The sequence below is a fragment of the Neltuma alba genome, unplaced genomic scaffold (assembly GCF_004799145.2).
Source record: "Neltuma alba isolate B1F8T4 unplaced genomic scaffold, ASM479914v2 tig00013084_pilon, whole genome shotgun sequence".
NCBI classification, from domain to species: Eukaryota; Viridiplantae; Streptophyta; class Magnoliopsida; order Fabales; family Fabaceae; genus Neltuma; species Neltuma alba.
In genome coordinates, this window is record NW_021637412.1 from 75,796 (window position 1) to 97,536 (window position 21,741).

Here is a 21,741-nt window from a genome sequence, read left to right on the forward strand (position 1 = left end):
AATCCCTATTCCCTACCATAGAATCTCTCCCAAAATAGCCCCCTCTCGGCTCTCACCCCCTCCGTTCTTCTCTTTCATGAAAATATATTATTTGTTAATCCCTTTGTCTCCTCAGATTACATTATAGTCACTTCAAACACCGAGCATCACTCTCGCTCGCACATGGGTGGTGCGCCTTCTTTCAAGCCATTCACCAGATTTTTCTTATTCTTCTTCGTCCTCCCCACCACAATCATACTCCTTGCACCGACTGCTGCTGGTGAAACCCCATCTTCTCCTTTAGGCTGGACCGATTATGAAAACGCCACGGGAAAAAATCCGCCTCCGCCTCCGCCGCCATCGGGAAGTCAACGTGGCGGAGGAGGAAGAGGGTCTCCGTTTAAGCCGAGCGTGGTCGTTCTAGTTGGGGTGATGACAACCCTGTTTTTTCTTACCTTCCTCCTCCTCCTCTATGTTAAGCACTGTAAACCAGAGGAGGAGCCGCTAAGGAATTCGCATACAAGCGCTGGTTATTCAGGGAGGAAGAACTCCGGCATTGACAGGGTGGTGATCGAGTCGTTACCCATTTTCAGATTCGGATCGTTAAGGGGCCAAAAAGAGGGGCTTGAATGCGCCGTTTGCCTGACCCCGTTTGAGTCCGTGGAGGTTCTTCGGTTGCTTCCAAAATGCAAGCACGCCTTCCATGTCGAGTGCGTGGATACGTGGCTGGACGCGCATTCCACTTGCCCGCTTTGCCGGTACCGGGTCGACCCAGAAGACATCCTCCTGGTTGGGGACGCCAAAATTTGGCCGCAGAATCAACCCATTCCACCGATACAAGAGATTTCTGAAAATCCGCAGCATTGTACAGACATAGAGAGCGGCCTTGGACCGGATTCACAGAATCTGTTCGATTCAAACTCGATTCTAAGGCGCGTCTCCGGGAGGCACTCATCCGTAGGCGAGAGAGGAGGAGGAGGAGGAGGAGGAGGAGGAGGAGGCTGGTGGTGGTGGGCTCTTAAAGATTATATTCCAGCATCGAATCAGCGTGGACGGCGAAAACGACGCCGACGCCAAGGCAGAAGAAAACGGCGCCGCTTAGGATGTCACTGGACAGTGCAATGTCGACGAAGAGGAAAAGAAACGAGACCGGTAAAGCAAGGGAAGGCAGTGAGTGCGATGGCGCAAGAAAAGATGGGTTACTGCTTACGGAGAAGGAGAAGAAGCACAGGGTGGAACACAGGATCATAGTGTCTCCGTCAGAAAAGGCGAACGGGCTTAATCAGAGATGGAGCGACGTACAGCCGTCGGACTTACTATACCTGACGTCGGAGATGATACTGAGCGAATCGCGTTCCTCATCGGGGCCGTCGCTTCCAGGGCCTCAGCAACAGAATGTGCAGCTGCCACTGTACCGGAGCACAGGAGATACGCGTACGGGGGCAATAAATGTGAGGAGCTTGTCGGAAATCACGGGATTGAGCAGGACGAGGAGAGAGGAAGGGGAGCATCGTCATCGTCGGGCAGAAGAAGAAGAGAGACAGGCGGGAGTAGTATCGAGATGGTTGGCCTGGATCTCTCAGTCGCAACGATCTGTACGGTAGCCATTGAATTCTCGTCTCGTCTAGTCTCAGCTCATACGGAGAATGCTCTTTCTGACAAAAACGTACTGCCCATTAAATTTTAGTTGTAACTTTAGCATTGGCCTTAGCGTTTAGGGGTAGAGCAACTAGAGAGGAAATGGGATCAAATTCAATTGTCCATCCATTATTTTCACTAATACCACCCTTCGTTAACTTACTCAGTTTAGATTTTAAAGCATGGAATTTTTATTTTTAAGCACCAAACACACAGTACTATAAATTAATACTGCGCTATGATACGAACCACTTTCAATAGTAAAATTTACTATTGTCCAAGAACCGCAGGAATGAAAAAGTGAACTGCATGCAGCGCAATAACAAATTGTTTTTCATGTAAGGCCCGCAGGGACACATATCAGGACAATCATGGTTATTGTCAAAATCAACAAGTGCGATCTTGTTTAGAGTTAGATAAGTATTTTGTTCCAGAATTAGTTTATTTTTGAAAAGATATAATTTTTTCTCAATATGCTCCGATTTTCCAGTCATTGCAATAGCAAGGAAATTTTTATTAAAACATAGTTACAATGAACATAATTAAAAACAATATTACAGAGAAACATAAAAATTTGAGAAAATTATAACAGTGGCATGCTGTTGATGATATACATAGAAGGCAGCCTTGTTGAAGAAAGCGCGAGAAGCGCATAAAAAGGGGTGGGGATGTGTGAGTAATGGAGAGGGGAGGGTGAGAGTAGGGAATGGAAGGAGACAGCCACTGATACCGAAGCGAAGAGGGAGCATGTGAAGAGGAGCATATTTGCGTATTTTGCATTCCCCACGCACACAGCCCTGGGCCTCTGTCCCCTTCTCTAATTGTTCACATCTTGAAATTTGCAAATGAGTCCAGAATCGGTCACTAATTAAACCATTCTGTAATCAAGGTTACTCAGAACCGGACACTCGTGTTTCTTGTCTCACCTTTCCTACTTATTATTTTTAATACTTTTCAAAAAGGTAATGCAATGGCAAAATCTTTTTATGGTTTGTGGATTATGAGGAAGGCATTATCTCCGTGAATGCCCCTATACATTTAAAAAATAAATAATAAGCGCCCTCCTTTTCTTTACTGGATTCACTTGTGCTTCATCCCAACTCACACCCATCCCTTTAATGCTTCCCCTTGTCGTTAAGCATAAAGACATAACTATTGCAAGGGGTAGCAAAGTAGATACAGAGCGATTTAGTATCGGAATTTATGGGTGAGAGATTAGAAAGTTGCGGGCACAATTGCACATAACATGGCAAATACAACCACGCAATGTGCTCTCCCTTTATTCCCGCAAGAGCTAGAAAATACCGAGGATCTGCAAACCTAGTGCCGACGCAATGATAATCTATAGACAGTGACAAGTCTTCGGTCTTAAAAATCAAATGCGGCTCAAAATAAGATCGTACCCTGGCCCCCTCGCTGCTCTCCGTACTAGCGTTGTGGCGATACAAGACTAGGACCTTAGCAGCATGAGCATGTGCGGACGGATGGGAACAACTCGTGGGCTCTTCAACGCCGCAAGAGCTTTGTAAGTACTTCAGTTGTGGATTGGTCGCGGAGGACAAGGAAGCCCAACGTGGGAGCCTAACAGCGTTTTTAACACTGAACAGAATTTCACTTCCGCTTGATAGCCACACAACAGGGCGATCGAAAGGAACAACGGGGAAACAACAAGCTTCGTTCCACTACCCCAACCAGCCTGCTTATTCTCAACTGATTTAAGTACTGTTCCGTGTACTCGGTTCTGGCAAATGCCCCGAATGTTCCTGCCCCGATAAGTTATATCAAAACCGAAAAGCTTCTTAGATTTTTGAGGCGGACGATGTCAGTTCCCCTGATCATAAAATTTTGTGCATTTTTTTCAGGAGTTCGCAATGAATTCCTTTTTTTTTTTTTTGGTCCTTTTAAATAACAAGCAGATTCTTATACAAGTCAACATTCTATGACTGGGCATTTGTCCAGAAAAAGTAACTACGGTATATTTTAATTACAAGTTACAACATCATACAGCTACAAATTTCACATGCACATTGTCCTTTCACTAATTTAAGATGAACGAAACAACCTATGAATATTTGTAAAGTCTATCTATTTAGATTAGGACTAGATATAAAGGTTTTCCGGATATTTCAAGGAGTTCACGTATCAGTAAAATGATACTGAACCCATTTTGATACATTACAGAGCAACAAATTCACTTTGAATGAAAAGAACACGATTCATAAGGAAAGGTTTTAAGTGATGTCACCTACAATTGCTAACGATGGGTAGAGTTTCTATCGGGTTCAATAACATAATAGCTCGTTTGATAATAATTTTATAACTTGTTGGAATTCAAAAAATTCCCCAGACAGATACCAAACGATTTTAAGAGTTTTCTCATCCAAATCCACCTGAGACAATTCGATCCTTCAAGCTTTTAGGAACAATCTTAATCCTCATACATATTTTCAAACTTAAGACTCAGATAGCATGGTATTGACATTACCTCCTATATCCCCCACTTAAGACTACAAACTAAAGAAAGTTGAACTAAAACCTTTTTATACACAGTATCTTTGGATGAGGCAAATGCGAAACATGCTGTTTCTTTCCTATTATTTGATAACTAAAAGACTGTAAGAATGATATTATTGTAATCCCTCAAGATAATAGAATTGAAATGAAATACCAATAGCCCCTGGATCGAGTGGAATTTGATACTCTTTAAACAGGATATGGTCCTGCAGAAAACTAGTACTTATTTGGGACTTGACAATGCCGAATATACATTAGCTGATAATAGCAAATATCATATGATTGTAAAACAAAAAAAATAAAAAATCGAAGCAGAATTAACTTTCACTTTTTAAAATGACGCAAAAGCAATATGTGGGATGTCAATTTGGCAAGCATACCATTTTTGAGGATCAACATACAAGAATGTTTTCTATGCAAATCATCAGTATCAATTATCAATATAATCAATACATACATAAAATCTATAAAATCTACAGCAAATACCACTATTCATCAGCCACAAACATTAGCTATTTTTTCAGTCTTCATACAATAAACAAAAGAATGTGTTTACTTTCTTCAAAATAAAGAAGCAGCGCCAGCTAATGAAAATGAACCAGTGATGATAGCAAAGAATTAATCAGCTACTTATGTACAATTTATAGAAGTATTTAGGGCAACAAGAATGTTGCCAAATTCATTTTAACAAGGGAGGAACCAGCCATGGTTTGGCATTAAAACAGATCAGTAACTTCGATCCTTTGTTTAAAAAAACTTGCTGAAACAACTATATGGCAAATAGTACAAAGTTGCACGCTATCAAGCACGAAGTAGTCAGTTAAATTAACAGAAATCTACAAACAAGTAACAACTAAATGATACTGAAACAACAGTACCTACACGTTTTCCAGCCAAGCATCTTCAGCTTTCTTTGGTCTTCCGAAGAAAGCACAGGCACGCCCGTTCCCGCCACATCAACCGCCAAATTAACAAATTTCCTTCCATCAAATCTTCATACTCTACAATCAAGGCATTCTCAACAACAAATTGCTCTAGCTCTACAGCAGTTAGGAACCCAAGTGCTTTTCAACTGATCTGAGCAAAGCGTAACCTCAAATTTAGTTTATAACAATAAAGGATTCTCCTGGGGCCTTCCTCGGTCTTCCTCGCTTCCGCCCACTAGATCCCGAGCCTGAACGGATCCCATTAGAAATACCTCCGGCCTTCGCCGTCTTTGCCACAGGCTTTGCGGCCGCCACGGGTTCTGCTTTATTCCAACCATTCTCTGACTGCCGGCCATATTGAGATACGGGGGGCGTCCAATTTGGAAATCCTGAAGGGGTCGCAGCTTCTTTGCCGACGGAATTAGCAGTGGCTAAAGTTAATGGAAAGAATCCCCAGCAACAATAATAGGCCTCCTGGCCTGCCACAAGAGGCGGCAATGTCGGGATCGAAACCCCATGGAACGATCTCTCGCAGTTCTGGCACCTTAGACAACATCCCTCGTAAATCTTAGGATACTCGCACAGCAAATAACAGTAAGGGCAGGCCGTCCAGAAGGTCGACGGATTCCGTCGTGAATTTTCATCGGCTCCAGCGTCCCTAGTGGCGGTGCCATTATTCCTGAAATCAAACCCCTGGTTCCCACCACCAGCGAACCCCGCTCCGGCTCTTCGGACCGGCAATTTTTCTTGATGAGCCCAGCCGGGCCCGCTCAAATCAACCGGAGAGAAGGAACCAAGCTCCTTGTCGTAGAGCGACTTTTTGGCAGGATCCGATAGAGTAGCCCATGCCTCGGCGACGAGCTTGAATGCATGATCAGCGTGTGAGAACCTGTTCTTGTCAGGGTGGAGGAGAAGTGCGAGCCTCCGATATTGCTTCTTGATGAGATCTGTGTCGTCCGATCGGCGATCAACTTGAAGAATAGAGTACCAGTCAAGGTGATTGTTTAATCGGTTATCAGCGGCGAGAAGGACGTCAATGACGGCCAGGATTTGATCGGAACCCTCTAGAAGGGGTTCGGTTTCTTGGGCCAAAATGGCAAATTCTCTCGAGCCGCTGAGATCCCGATCGGACAAGAGCTTTTCAGCGACCCCAAGCAAACGTTCAGCTTCTTCTGCTTTCTCCATTTTCTGAATTTAAACAGGGAGATGGGGGGTTGCTTAACTGGGAACGAAGTTGCAGGGAGAGTTTGAAGCCAAATTGAAAAATTCTTTTGGAATTGGACAGTAATATAATCAAGGTTAAGATTCAATCAGCCAGCGCTACGTTTTTTATTTTAAGTTAATTTCTTCTGATGCACTTTTTAATTTCCTTGGAAATAGTCTTTTTTTTTTCCTAACTGTTTTAGCACCTTATAAATTCTGTTAATTTCAATATATTATTTTGCCTTTTATTCAAAAAGAAAAATTAATACTTAGAAAAGCATGCCAAAATATTATATGAAGCACAAAATGTTTTAGTGACACACTTAAAAAATACTTTAAAATGATGAATTAACCTTAACTTACTAAATAAATAAATAATGTAATATATATTGAATGTTGTCAAAATGAAAGTCTTTCACCATGCTTTCGTAGCTTTTTGTGAATTGCTTTAAGTCCCGTTTGGAATGGTTTATAAGTAGCTCTTTAATCGTGATTTGTGAAATACAAGTTAAGCATGTGAAAGAAGTTTTGTCTCAACTTATTTGAAACATGTTTATGGACCGGTTTGAAACAGTTTAGCTTTTTAATAGTAATTTACAGAATACGAGGCAAGTATGTGAGAAGAGTTTTGTCTCAACTTACATAAAACATGTTTATAGGAGATTTCCACCACTCTGCCAAACTGGGCCTATAAGTGATTTCAATTATAATGACAAATAAGAGCTTAGTTTTTATGGCATCTTATTCATTTAAATGTATCTATAATACTATCTCCGATTTAAACTATAAGAACTAATTAAAAATTTAATAAAGATCTTGATTTATTATCTTTCATATTTATTTATTTATTTTAAAAATAATACTTATAATAATTATAGATGTTAAAAAATTTATATTTTAATACATATAATTAATGAAAATATTTAAAAATAATATTTATTTATCATAAAATAAATAATCTAATTAATATTATTAATATTTACAAATTAATTATCTTAAGAATTAGAGATAGCTTTGATATTGATGGAAGCGTTAAACAGCAGGAACCGGCAAGGCATATCGTCAAAAGGAAAAAAAAATCGTTAAGAACAATATTCGTAAAAGTAGGTTGATATTCAAGAAAACACTGTAGGGTTCGTTATCAAAGCGTTTATAATGATAAAGATTCGACAAAAATGGAAGCCCGGCGACAGAATTATAAACTGAAAAAAGACGAAATCAGTGATGGAGAAAATGGCGAGGTGTTGGATGCCGAAGGAGCTCGCCTTGGGCGCTTGTCATGGGAATCAAGAGCATCATGTACTCACAGGAAGGAATTACTGTCCAAATTAGTTCTGAACACTCCCAATATCAAAATTTTTAATTTTTAATTTCTAAACAAGATTGTTAAAAAAATATACTCCTCCAGTCCTTAATACAAGACCCATTTAACTAATTTGATTAGATTAAGGAAGTTAGGTAAATTAGTTAATTATAAGAAATGTGACATGTTTTTCCTAAAATATCATAATCATCTTTCTTAATGCCCCATCTTTCTCTTCTACTTGATTATGGTTGAGGGAGTATCCATAGGGGTAATTTAGATAAAACTGATAAATATGAGAAATGGGTCTTGTATTTAGGACTAAAACTAACATAATAATTAGGTACTATATTAAGGACCGGAGGAGTATGAAATTTGGAAAAATATCTTTATTTTATATTATGTGTTTATCAAAATATTAAACTGTTAAAAATATAATAAACAAATTGAAATTGATTCTAAATCGCGCGAATTTAATTTTGGTTGTCTGTGGTATGTTTGAGAAGACCATCCCAAACTTGTCATCTCAGTGTTATTGTTAGGGGTGTTCAAGGCCGGCCCATCTCGGTCGGCCCGTTTCGGTCCCGGTCTTATTGGGACGAGACAGATCCGTCCCGAAATTTTTCGGGACGGGACAAACCGAGATGGGACAAAAAAGGGACCGGGACGGGACGAGACACGGGACGAGGTCGTCCCGTCCCGTCCCGTCGGTTCCTTTTTTTTTAAATTTTTTTAATTTTTTATATAATATCATTTTTTTCATATTTTTTTAAAATTTGATACTATTGTATAGAACTATGGATATATTTATTTAGAGTTTTTATATTTGTTAATGATTTGAGATTATTGATGATTAGAATTTTTAACAAGTTTTTATTGTGTTAAAAGCTTTCGTTTAGAGTTTTTAATGACTATTATATGTAATATTTTGAGCTTTTATTTAAGAGTGCCCAAACAAATAAAAAAGACGTTTTTACAAGATTTAAGCTCAAAAAATTATAATTAAAAAAATCATATTTTTTAAAAAAATTTAAAAAAATAATTTCGGGACGTCCCGGTCCTGTCCTAACCAGGACCGGGACAACACCGAGACGAGCCAGGACACGGGACAGAAAACCTGTCCCGTTACTGTTTATCGGGACGGGCCTGTCCCGGTCCCGCTCCGTCCCGTGAACACCCTTAGTTCTTGTGCTGTGGTTCCGACAAGGGGTGGTATATTTTGCCCCACTTTTAGTTCCATCTATTTTGTCGTCCAAGAGCAACCAAACATGTAAACAAAAACAACAAAAGACGGAATAATTGTGTTGCTCCCATTATATCCAATTATTAACGCCCAAATTATTTTTTTTTTACAAAAAAAAATTTAGGTGAGTTAGGTTTCCGGAGCTCATTAAGATCAGACATGCCTCCAAATTCAAAAATCACTTACAGATTGTCCACCAGTAAAGTCCTCATATCAGTAGTGAGATTCGAACTTATGACCTTATAAATTATGAACCGACTCTTTTATGTTTAACTAAACTAACTCTTACTGGTAACACCCAAAATTGTAACGGTTCCAATCACCCTTGCAAAATGAAACTAGATCCGATGGTCAGCATCTCCTTTCACCACCTGATTATCTGCTTCTATTCTTTGAAGGTAACTGTGGCGGGCTTTGCTGCTCCCAGAGCAAGCTTTCTTTTGTACACAATTCAACAGACTGTTTCTAATGCTTCAATTTGGGCCAACGCCCAAACCAGAGTATATTCGCCCAGCTACATGGCTCCATCACTGCTGTGTATCAAAAAAAAAAATAGAGAGAGAGAAAGAAAGAAAGAAATCGGGCACCAACAGGTTGGGTCCCATAAAATAAGTTAATATGTCAGGTTGTAAGTTCATTTCTTTTCATGAAAGGTGCTTACATTTATTATTTAATAGTGTTTTTAACAAAACTGTTTTTATTAGAGGATATCTGTGTTTATATAAAAGGGAAAATTACACTCAGGTCCTATAGAGCACAATTAATATCAACAAAGTCCCTGAAAATCGCAAAATGAATCTGAAGTCCCTAGGGACCTGTGTGTAATTGATTCTAATTGTGAAATTACCTACTTACCCCTGTTAATTTTATTGCAACAATTTATTTACAACCTCAACAGGGGCTGTTGACAACCCGAGAAGAAGTGATTAACAACCTTGACAGTGCTCATGACAACTCACTCTGTGGGATGATTGCTGACAACCCGAGAAGAAGTGATTGACAACCTCGACAGTGCTCCTGACAACTCACTCTATGGGATGCCAAGGGCGTTGCTGAGGTTGTTAACCACCTTTTCTTGGGTTGTTAACAGCCACTATTGATGTTGTAAATAGGTTCAAATTAATAAGGGTAAGTAGGTAATTTTACAATTAGAATTAATTACACACAGGTCCCTAAGGACTTCAGAATTATTTCGCAATTTTCAGGGACTTTTTTAATATTAATTATGTTATGTGGGACCTGAGTGTAATTTTCCCTATATAAAATAAATAAATAAACAAGCGCCTTTGATTTTTGGAAGGCCTCGTCCGGAGAACAAAAAAAGTCAGCTCACCAAAACTCAACGAAGCAGATATCCGTGATTAATTGAAGGAGACGTGTCCGTGAAAGAGTGGGAAGAGGTACATGAACATTGACACTTTGCTGTAAAAGCCTTGGGCTGGCCATCGATTTGATTCGCAAGTGGGTGGTGTGCTGTAGATTCTGTAGTTCTTTTTGACCAGCAGTTGATTCTGTACTTCAGACTTGTGCAATGCCACTGCTTGTGATTAGCTTGTTGCCACAAAGCATTGGATTCTCATTCAAAACGATGCAAGTGGGGGGGGGGGGATGCCATTTATCAACCCTCTCCCAACCGAAAACGGAAAAATTAAAGCTTATTTGAAATGGAAGTTTAAGAACAAATTTCTAATTATGATATACAAAATACGAAATAAATATATGTAAAGAATTTTTTTTAAAATTACATGAGTAAGGTGCTTTTGGGAATCTCATTTATGATTCCAAACAAGCATTAAAGGGTGGGCTATGCTACAAGTTAATGACTTTGGCTGGACTCTTCTAGAGCGTGGTATTTGTTTTGTTTTAAGACTCGTTTGGCAGAACATTAAAAATTATTTATAAACATGTTTCATGTAAACTTAAAATAAAATTTCTTTTACATATTTATGTCGTATTCTATAAATCATGATTGAAAAGGTTACTTATAAGTTATTTCAAATAGGTTCTTAATTGCAACTACTAGAAAGGTTGCTATCTCTTTATACAAAAGAATTTTCTTTTTCTTTTTCTGAACAAGTTTAACATGTGATTTATACATTGAAGGTCCAAACAAATAATGAGAAGCAAAATAACCTCGCTGCTTTAATTTAATCACCGAATTCAATTCAATTTTGCGCTTAACACCACACTAAATCCTGAACCAAAATAATCAAATTAATCACATGGCTGAGACATGCACGGAGTTGTTTGGCAGTTGATTTAGGCCCAGTTTGTCATCACATTTGTAATATAAGCATGTTTTGTGTAAATCGAGATAAAATTTTTTTCATATACTTGTTTTATATTTTTAAATTGTGATTAAAAATTGTTTATAAGTTATTCTAACAGACCTTTAAACAATCAGATCCCGTCCACAGGCTCAACTGTCAGCATTTTTAGTGGGGGAAAAAATGGCCAGAGATACAAGCAAAATTCGATATTTTTCATGCACCTCGAGTATTTATTTGGTCTCAATAAAATAATAAATCTGAAGTTTTTTTAAGTCAGTACAAATGTAAAAAAAACTCCAATTCCACGGGGACCGCGTTATTTTATATGCGCTGGAAGAGACCGCCAGTGAATAACATTGTCACCTGATTCTGTTGTTCCGCTTCTTTGTGATTTGTCCGTGAAGATTATTATATGTAGTTCGTAAATTTCACACACGCACGAAGTGAAGAAGTAATGAGATGGGTATTTTTTTTTTTTTTTGGAATTCTAACATCCAAATTATCCTGATACAGTTATTTATTTAAATCAATGCAATTAATAAAAATTAATCATATAAGTTAACTTTTTAATGAACACTATGGACATCAATATACTCATTCGGTCTTAAATATAATACTCCTCGGTCTTTATTATAAGACCCAATTTGATTTTTATTTGGTCCTAATTATAAGACCCAATCCATTTTGTCTCTTATATTTATGCATTTTTTTCCAAGATAATCCTTCTAATAATGATAGTTTTAGCCAATATTAATTAGCAAGGATATTTTAGGAATGACAACACTTATTTATTATAAATAACCAACTTAACTTACTTCCTTAATCTCCTCAAATAAGTCAATTGGGTCTTATAATTAGGACCGGAGGAGTATAAGGATTTTATATTTAGAACCGGAAGAGTATATATATAATATAATTCTTATTAACCATGATATCAGTAGTAATAATTTATCTTTCAATTTTAATGTAACACACTACGTTTGTGCTTAGTCTTATTACAATATAAGTTTGCTTTTTTCTACAACTAGTTACCGTTGCCCAATTCACCCTATGTAACCTCACGCTGCAGTTTGATAGTTGAGTGCATTACTCAGCACTCACTCATTCCGAGCGTGATCTAGTGATATACTTTTCCTTGTTCATTCTATTCGTCCTTCTCGGATTTCCTTTTTTTTTTTTTCCCTCCCAACTCTTCCTTATATTTCTACTTATGTTAAAAGCACATGTAACTTGTCAAATTTAGTATAAAATATCAATTATTTATCAATAACAACGCATCTTATTTTATAATTTATTTCTATATAATATTGATGTCTAATATAAATTTTATAAAAATATAATTTTTTTTTTATTTACACTAATAATAAATTATTTTTAATTTCCATTCCCAGCTCAGTTCAACAAAGAATTAAGCAAATTTAAATAAAAAGTTAAGCGCTCATTATTGTACGTAGGGTAATAAGATATCCCCGCCAAACAGTAGAAGAACAACTATGAGAGGTGAAGGGTAATTATCCCCTTGAAGCGATTCAATCACACTGATTGCAGTTGCAGACAGGTGCCATGACGATTATCGTACGGAAAAATAAAAGTCCAAAAAAGGAAGCACGTTTTTCGGCCTCAGTTGGTAACTGATATACTTCTGGCCAAAAAAGAAAGGTTAATAATTAATATACTAATTAATTAACGATGGAATAAATTATAATTCAGATTCTAAATTCTAATTAATAATGCTCGTTTTAAAGAATGTAGATGTAGGATTTGACTCCAGGCAGACCTGTTTGTCTTCGGTCTTCACATCTGTTAACTATTTTCAGCTAGAAAATTATGGAAACGGAAGACTCGCAATTAGATGGAAAAGTTCCATCGTTTTAACTATAAAAGGGAATTCCCCCTTTCCTTTCTTGATCACCAACCTTCCTTCTAATCAAAGGTTCTCTCTCCCTTTCTCCCTTTTCTGTCTCCATTATCTTCACTGTCTTCTTTTCTTTCTGCTAGCTCCCGTCTCTTCTTACTCCGATTTTCGCATATCATTTTCCATGTATCTTCCTTTCAGTTTTGTTCCTCCTTCCTTCTCCATTTTGGTTTCACTCAGCAGCCTCCATTAGGATCGAAACGGCAAAACCCAAACATTCCAATCTGAAGTTTTATGCTTGTATGCTAGTGAGCTTTGGTTGTGGCGTTACTTTATTCTGGGTTGACTGTTATCCCCAGATCTGAAACCTGGGCTTTTACCTAGGGTTTTCGCCTCTCTCTTGCTGTGGACTACTTCTCCAAGTTTTGGATACACACTTTTCTTTTTTATTTCTGATCACGCGCTATCTTGGGGTATTTTATGTGAGGTTATAAATCTGAGAACGTGAGGAGTAGAAGAACAGCTTTGATTTGTATTTACTTCTCTTGGTTTTGTTTCCTCACAGAGAGAGAAAGAGAGGGATATTATATAGCGGATGGCGAGGGAGAAGATCAAGATCAAGAAAATCGACAACGTGACGGCGAGGCAGGTGACTTTCTCCAAAAGAAGACGAGGGCTCTTCAAGAAAGCCTCGGAGCTTTCAGTTCTATGTGATGCTGAGGTTGGTCTCATTGTCTTCTCTTCCACCGGCAAGCTCTTTGAATACTCCAGCTCCAGGTACTACACTCTCTTCACTCGTCTCAGAAACCACTTAATTAATTTCCTCCTCAACAGTTTTTTGCCTTCTCATGTTCACTTCCATGAAAATATCCATGTGCTTCCTCTTAGCTTCTATTTCTGTGTGTGGGAGAGAGAGGAGCGTGTTCGGGAGTTACCAGAACTGGTGATGTCTCCGAACACAAATCCTTGTATCATTACACGCGTCTCTTTCTTGATGTTATGGAAATCCATAGTTTAATAGCTACCCTTCATATAATTAGTAAAGAAAACAAGTTTTACTCTTCGAGAAAACAGTAGCATCGTTTACACAACCTGGGTGTGGTTTAAAATTAACCACCTTGCTCTTACAAGCCCCAAAAGCCGTTTGTTCCTTTAATCTAGGCTCTACACCGATTTGAAGAATCCAGACCACCCATAGTCTGTCGGATTACGGACTGGTAAATATCGAAATGCTTACGAACTTATATATGCTATTTCGGTTCTGATTTGGTTTATTTGTTTTACCAGCGTTATGATGTGTTAAATGAATATTAATCAAGTGGCGTCATGCTATGCTGCTCACTGACCCACATATACTGTTGTACGTTTACTTTCTTTTCTAGATAGCTAGGCTCAAATATCTATTATGAATTCGCTGTGCCTGTGTTACGCCTTTGATTTAGCTCCACTAACTCTTAAGGCTCAGTTTATTTGTATTTAATTAAACTCATGGTATCCAATTGTTTTCTGCGTGATACACCTGGCTCTTCTGTTTTGCCATATCTTCTTCCTCTTCTCGTTGGATAATAATATTCACTACTTGTTAAGGAAACTGTAATGCACAGTATATGTATTTACATTTTCCCAACATAGCCCCACAAGTAAATTGTAATAGAAGTTTGATATAATCCCGGTTGTTAGATAAATTATATTTTGAAGGTCTGGTGTTTATTGAATTACTTATAATTGGTTAGCTTTGATAGAGATGTATATATACTTAGGAATTCGAATATACAAGTACTTTGGAAACTATTATAGCTAATTAATTAATCAGTTTAATTGATTGCTTATATTTGAATCAATAAATTTTACAAGAAAATAAAGCTCGTTTTATGTCTTGAGCTGATCTCTCTTGTCTTGTTAAGGGCTTCCCTATAAAACTATGCTTGCGAATGTTAGATCATAGCATTAAGCCTGCAGTGAAACTTTCTCAGTCACAAGGAAACATTGGGGATATCGGGCAAGCCATGAAGCCAAGCAAGATATGTTTTTAGCTTAAAAATATAGTGCTGAAATTACATATAATATATTACTTATCGGCGTAGGTGAAAGTGAAACAATGTACCTCTCTACTCAAATGGTTTTGAGGTGAAAACTTTAGATGCTTTAAAAATTGGTAGTGATGAAAATCAATCTAATTAATTCAACGAACCCGTCATACAGATACAGCACCTTTCTCGGAGGGATGTTATTTTCATACTATTGGAAAATTCATGAATCTAAAAGCTGGCGTACGTCGTAGATAATATAGACCATACCTCGGTGAATGATAATGAGAAGACTTGTAATAATAAAACCGAAACTAGCTTTTGATCCACACCAAAAGTTGAAGCCAGTTTTATCCTCTCGAGGTTACGCATGTTATACACTACTTCTAATCCTAATTATAAGAGTTAGTTGACTAATTTGAGGAGATTAAGAAAAAAAGTTAAGTTAGTTATTTGTAATAAGTAAGTGTTGTTTTTTTTAGGATTAAGGTGCGTCCAGCACCCTGAACTATTTTTCCAGGTGCATCCATTGTTCTAAAGTAATTTTTGGTGTATCTAGTGTCCCAAACTAATTAAAACGGTGCATCCATATTCCGGGCTAATAGAAAAATTAAGTTTGACCGTTAGTTGATTGAAAAATCTAACGTGGCAGACACGTAGGTATCTGATGTGTATTATCTTGACGAATTAAGGTGTGCCCAGCATTCTGAACTATTTTCCCAGGTGCGTCCAGTGTCATGAAGTAATTTTTGATGCATCCAGTGTCCCAAACTAATTAAAACGGTGTGTCTACATCCCAGGCTAACAGAAAAGTCTCATTTGACCATTACGTGTTGATTCAGCTGAAGGTTGATCAAAAATCCTACATGGCGGACATGCAGGCGTTTGATGTGTATTGTTTTGACTGAAAATTTAATTTATTTCCTCCTCTTCTAACATTTATCTTCTGTCAGTTTTTAAACTTAAAAAAAAAAAGACCACCGATCTACCCTCTTAAATCCTGGTACATGTATCCACCCATTCAATTCCATCCTTGTCTTTAACATTTTATCCCATTTCCTCCACCACTCCGATTTGAAACCACAACCGCTGTCACAGCATACTTCCATCTTCATCTCTGTCGACTCCTCATCTGACTCGCATTTGCTTTTCTTCTCGTAGAACACAGTAAATTTCCCCTTAGTCACTCCATTGACATTGTCATTGCCTTTTGAGAAAACACCCACTGTCACCTGGCTCGTCTCGGGAGCTTTAGTCAAAATAATACCTATCAGACGATTACGTGTCCGTCATGTAGGATTTTTCGGTCAACCTTCAGCTGAATCAGCAAGGTAACGGTCAAACGAGACTTTTCTGTTAGCTTAGGATGTGGACGCATTGTTTTAATTAGTTTGGGACACTAGATGCACCAAAAATTATTTTAGGATACTGGGCGCACTTGGAAAAATAGTTCGGGGTGTTGGGCACATCTTAACTCGTCAAAATAATACACATCAGATGTTTACGTGTCCGTCACGTCAGATTTTTCAGTCAACTAACGGTCAAACTTAACTTTTCTGTTAGCCCGGGATATGGATGCACCATTTTAATTAGTTTGGGACACTGGATGCATCTTAACCCTTTTTTTAAAAATATCTTTGCCAATCAAGTGTATTGATTAGGGTTATCATTGTTGGAAGGACTATCTTGAAAAAATATATAAATATGAAAGACAAAGTAGATTTGGGTCTTATAAAAGTCAAACAAGATCTTATATTAAGAATAGGAGGTAGTATCTTATAGAACAACTGAAATGGCTCCCCATCTTCTGCTATAGTTTATGTTTCAAAATTATTGACTAGAAGCTATACGTCAGCAATAAGGACAAATTGAAAAAAACAAAAAAAGGATCGGTTCTTGTTGGACAATATATTTCAATTGATGCTGTTTCTATGGAACTTCGAATATTACAAGCTGTATTATATAACAATAGAATGAAGGAGTAAGTTTTGAAATACTGGTCCTTAATTAGATGTTGCTTTGCACCTGCTAGTCGAGAAATTCACAAGGCAATTAGGAAGACTGATGTTAGGATTTGTGGTGCCCTTGATCAACGCATTCTTGGTTGCTGGATGATTACTATGGAAAAATAATCTTAAAAGTTCGCTTAGTGAGAGTTAAAATTTGTTATGATGTAGAACAAGAAGAAAGAGTTAAAATTTCACAGTACGCATGCATGTTAAGTAGACATTATTTGGCCATATGTAGACGGACATAAACTAGAAATAAAGATTTAGGCCAAAGTTAGGTTTTGCTATCTCAAGGTTTTTCTTCAAGAGAAGCATAATATATACAAGTGGAGGGACATTTATTTGAAAAGTCATATTCTTATCCAAAATCTTATTAACAAATGCCTAAAAATTGTATTGAAAGTTTTCCTCACTAACTCCATTGCCTTTTTCAGACTCATGATTTTTTTTTTTGGGTAGTTTCACCCCAAAAGCATGGATGTCTAACTGGATAATCATATAAAGTGAGTGATTGGACATCTTATTATTTTTATACTATCTCCGGTCTTATTTATAAGAGCTAGTTGACTAATCTGATGAGATTAAAGAAAGAAGTTAAGTTAGTTATTTGTAATAAATATGTATTTTTTTCTAAAATATCTTTACTAATCAAATGTATTATTAGAATTATTATTATTAGAAAGACTATCTTGAAAAAAAAAAATACGCAAGACAAAGTGAATGAGGGTCTTATATTTATAACCAAAATAAAAGTCAAATAAAGTCTTATATTAAGGAGCAGAGGTAGTATCACTTTGATTTCTAAGAACATTATATGTCTGAGATTAGCTTTTCTGTTTCTGCACAATTTGGACAGTTTCTTTTCTGTTTGACCGGCCTAGTTCAGACTCTTTAATTGTTTCATCAAATACAGATGTATTTAATAGTTCTCTGATACCAGTGATGGGGGAATCACGCAGAAGTAATTTTATTATTACTTCTTTTTTTTTTTGTGTGATTCGTTTAATCACTTGTTTTCCAAAAGACGATATCGCTCATGATAATGCCAGCGAACCATTAGATAATGTCATATTGTGTGGAGTTTGAGGTTCAACCATTTACGATTGATAATGAAACGAATACGATCTTTGTGAAGGATGGCTTCCTTCTATTGCGTGCAAGGCATTAGAAAATTTCTGCATATGTTCGCTTAACGGTGAACCTGATACTTAAGATTTTCAGACGTTAAGGGCAAGGGAATCATCAACTGAATCTTTGATGATTGGACTTGATAAATTAAATTCAGCACTGTTTTAGACGATGGATATTAACATCCCTGAAACTGTATATATGGAAGTTAGGCGTGCTTGTTTTGTTAATTATTTAGCATTTCAACCTGTACTAGCTAGCTAGTTCCTCAGTGAAATTGTTCTAAAATCTTGAATTAACTTATAGCGCGACTAACACTTCTTTTTTCCCTTTTTAAATTTGGTAAAGCATGAAGGACATAATTACAAGGTATAATATGTACTCTCGTGACATCAACAAACATGACAAACCATCTCTAGAACTGCAGGTATATGTATAACAATCAACTGAAGCATTTGCTTTCTCTCCTGTGTGTGTATTCTTGTTGTCACCATTGTGCTTCTTTCCCTAATGAAACTTTTTCTATCCAAATCATTATTACGTATCTCGTTTCAGATAGAGAACGGCGATAACTACAAATTGGGCAAAGAAGTCGCCGAGAAAACACAGCAGCTAAGGTATCATCTGAATGTTGGATTGTTTAACGTGAGAAAGAGTGATAGAAAAAAATGAAGTTTGAATGAATTGGACTTGTATGTGTGTAAAACCAGTGTATGCGTCTGTTGAGCAGGCGCATGAAAGGCGAAGATCTTCAAGGACTAAACGTAGAAGATTTGCTGCAACTGGAAAAATTACTTGAAGCAGGACTTGGCCGCGTAATTGAAACGAAGGTACAAACTTAGACCTCGTTTTCTTCTAGTTCGTCTGATTTGGGGTTAAAATCATTCTATATATGAGCTGATAATATCGGTAACTTCGGCAATTCAGGAAAATCGGATTATGAGTGAGATCGCTGCACTTCAGAAAAAGGTTTGTTGAATATTCGTTTATGTTTCATAACATTATAAACATCATATATATACATAGCTGTCGAACTTAAATTGAGCATGGTTCATAGTATTCAGTGAAACAATTATTACTTGGGCCAAAGGAATTTCTGTGCCTAAATATACAACCCGCGCGCCCATCTCATGGCCTTAACCAAATTTATTTGCTTTAACTTTACGTGTACTCCTCGTCTTGGTGGCAATATATATGCAAATCATGAAGGGGATAGAGTTGGTGGAAGAGAACAAGCAGCTGAAGCAGCAGGTAATGAATCAATCAACAAGGAACATTTGTACTTAGTGTGTGTGTTCAAACTTGCCGTACGTTGTATATAATTTGAGGTTAATAAATGATGGGGCGTAGATGGAGATGTTGTGTAGAGGAATAATGCAAGTTCAGGCGGTGGAGTCATCAGATATTGGGATTCAAGAAGAAGGCGTCTCGTCGGATTCCATGACGAACGTTTACAGCTGCAACAGTGGCCCTCCTCTTGATGATGATTCCTCGGACACTTCCCTCAAGTTAGGGTAACTCTCTCTCTCTCTCTCTCTCTCTCATGTACACAAACTATATTCAACAACCAAGTCTCTGATAATTGTCTTTTCTTCGATCAGGTTGCCTTACTCCAACTGCAAATAGGAAGCTGTGACTGCTAATTACTTGGTCTATAACTATAATAGCAAGGTTTTTCCCAGCTGGCTATTATAACCGTTGTTTTAGTAACATAAACGATATGTGTGGGCGTTAGGTTTGTGATTTAATATGATTAACCTGTGCCTCGTCCTCTCCATCTCCCATGCATCTAGCGGTCATCCTTGCTTGACCATTTGTGATCCCACAAATTAAGAGAAGTTGTCTCTCTGTATTATGGGATATATATATATATATATATATATATATATAGACATACACACGTTAAATTATTACAGGACTTGTGTCTCTATCACGGATTCCAACTATATATAGCTGTTTAATTATCCAAACCACCTTGCGTGCGTGTTTTTGTAATAACGACATTTTGAAAACTAAATGGATGAATTGTCTTTATGTTTTTTTTTTCTCCTACCATATGATGTTCATTTTCATGAAGCGTATGTAATAATCTTGAGAGTATCGTGCACGTGATGGGTCTATTCTCAGTTTGGCGAGACTACTAATCATGTACTGAGAAATATATAAATTCTAGTTGGCATAGATGATGAGATGACAATAATATGCACGATCGAGAGTTGGGGGGTGGGGGGAAGAGAATGAAATGAATTTTTATTTTTTATATTAAACACCAGGAAATAAATATTGAGAAGTCAAATATTAAAACTAAGTCTTGGATGTGGTAGTGGGGTCATTTGACCAAATTTTTGCCAATTTGAGATAAAAATTAAGTTTTTTTTTTTAAAGTTGAAACTTGATTTATATTTGAGTAATTTTATAATAAAAATATGTCCAAAAATACGTGTTTGCAAAATTTGTAAGTAGAAATTAATTGATATATAATGTATAGATATTGGCGACGTATTTTTGTAAGGGACAAAAAAAATTAAATTTACTGGTTCGAAGTTTGGGTGACAATTGAGGAGACGAAAACTTGAGAATAATGTCTTGAAAATAGAATAAAAGTCTGTAATGTAATTTTCAAGGACGAGTCCATCTATACAAGTCTTTGAAGGGTGCGGTTTATTTTATTTTATTTTAATTTTTTATGTAACTATACATGTGATGTTTAATAATATTAAGTCTCCAGTATTGTCCAGTTTAATTAAAGATAACCCTCCCAAAAATATTTTCTCTGTGTATACAAATTTTAACTCAGTTTCATATTTAAACTGATATAGCCCTTTTTGATTAGAGGATTCTATATAATGTACGAAATTTAAATTTTACTTTATTTGGAGCTTTCCTAGCAATTTAAGAAGACAAGGAGAAGAAAGAAATAGGAGGAGGATAGGATATTATTCTGAGGATCAGATGCTAATCCCTTTTCAATTTGAGCAAAAAGCAATATATTCTCAGGATCAGGTGTTACTTTGGTACGCAGAGAAGGCGATGCCCAGCCACAAAACCATTAACAGCTAAAATATAATGTCGAGGTTATGTGTGTGCGTACGTAGGAGAGATTTGAACCTTTTAAGTCAACACTTTGTTTGGGGCACAAGTGGCTGGTGACTATTCAACCAATATCAAGGTAACGTCCATGGTCATGCAATTTGGAGAAGAAATTAGATTGAATTCAAATGTATGAATCAACTGAAGATAAATATCACTAGACAACAATTCAGTCAATCTCTTAACAAAACCATAGGATTTATCCTAGTTTTCTTCACACGTTTCTTCAGGGCACAATTTAATTTTCCATAAATATTTAAAATTTAAATTATATTTTAAGATATCATTTGTATACATCTGCAATGCTATTTTATATGATACCATCTGTTTTATAATATATAAATTTTGGTGTCTAACTTAGCAAGTGTGGTCATTTCTGTTACATGGAAGTGTAGGGATAAATGCATCATTAAGAGTTTTGAGAACCATGCCTCGATAATAGAATTTTTGCCTGAAAGCAAAAGAAGAAAAACAAAAACAAAGTAGATGTTGCCGATTTCTGTAATTTCATTTGAGTAATAAATTGGCCGTTTTATAGATGGGGAAAAAATGCATA

General features: G+C 36.9%; 3 protein-coding genes and 1 long non-coding RNA gene across 7 annotated transcripts; 3 read left to right on the top strand and 1 right to left on the bottom strand.

Moving 5' to 3' along the window:
• The first annotated feature begins 162 nt into the window (after window positions 1–162).
• LOC114734280 (RING-H2 finger protein ATL43-like) lies at window positions 163–1,230 on the top strand. Its single transcript, XM_028921871.1, has one exon. It carries the CDS (start codon window positions 163–165, stop codon window positions 1,228–1,230), a length of 1,068 nt encoding a protein of 355 aa, XP_028777704.1.
• Window positions 1,231–1,822: 592 nt separating this feature from the next.
• On the top strand, window positions 1,823–20,131 carry LOC114734292 (uncharacterized). The gene is made up of 3 exons (XR_003739145.1): window positions 1,823–1,832; window positions 12,683–12,685; window positions 19,987–20,131. It is a non-coding gene; the product is annotated as an uncharacterized LOC114734292 (long non-coding RNA).
• LOC114734289 (chaperone protein DnaJ-like) lies at window positions 3,980–6,310 on the bottom strand. 3 transcript variants are annotated; one of them, XR_003739144.1, is made up of 2 exons: window positions 5,014–6,310; window positions 3,980–4,337 (listed from the first exon to the last, which is right to left on the bottom strand). XR_003739144.1 is itself a non-coding variant. In XM_028921889.1 (1 exon), exon 1 carries the CDS (start codon window positions 6,240–6,242, stop codon window positions 5,232–5,234), a length of 1,011 nt encoding a protein of 336 aa, XP_028777722.1. In that variant the 5' UTR covers window positions 6,243–6,257; the 3' UTR covers window positions 4,822–5,231. The 3 variants fall into 3 exon arrangements, 1 of the variants encoding a protein (XP_028777722.1); XR_003739143.1 differs by having other exon boundaries at window positions 5,010–6,310; XM_028921889.1 differs by lacking the exon at window positions 3,980–4,337 and having other exon boundaries at window positions 4,822–6,257.
• LOC114734290 (MADS-box protein SVP) lies at window positions 12,992–19,973 on the top strand. 2 transcript variants are annotated; one of them, XM_028921891.1, is made up of 9 exons: window positions 12,992–13,009; window positions 13,507–13,708; window positions 18,444–18,522; window positions 18,651–18,712; window positions 18,826–18,925; window positions 19,023–19,064; window positions 19,305–19,346; window positions 19,446–19,609; window positions 19,697–19,973. In XM_028921891.1, exons 2-9 carry the CDS (start codon window positions 13,527–13,529, stop codon window positions 19,719–19,721), a joined length of 696 nt encoding a protein of 231 aa, XP_028777724.1. In that variant the 5' UTR covers window positions 12,992–13,009; window positions 13,507–13,526; the 3' UTR covers window positions 19,722–19,973. The 2 variants fall into 2 exon arrangements, with proteins under 2 accessions (XP_028777724.1, XP_028777723.1); XM_028921890.1 differs by lacking the exon at window positions 12,992–13,009 and adding an exon at window positions 13,089–13,404.
• Window positions 20,132–21,741: the final 1,610 nt, after the last annotated feature.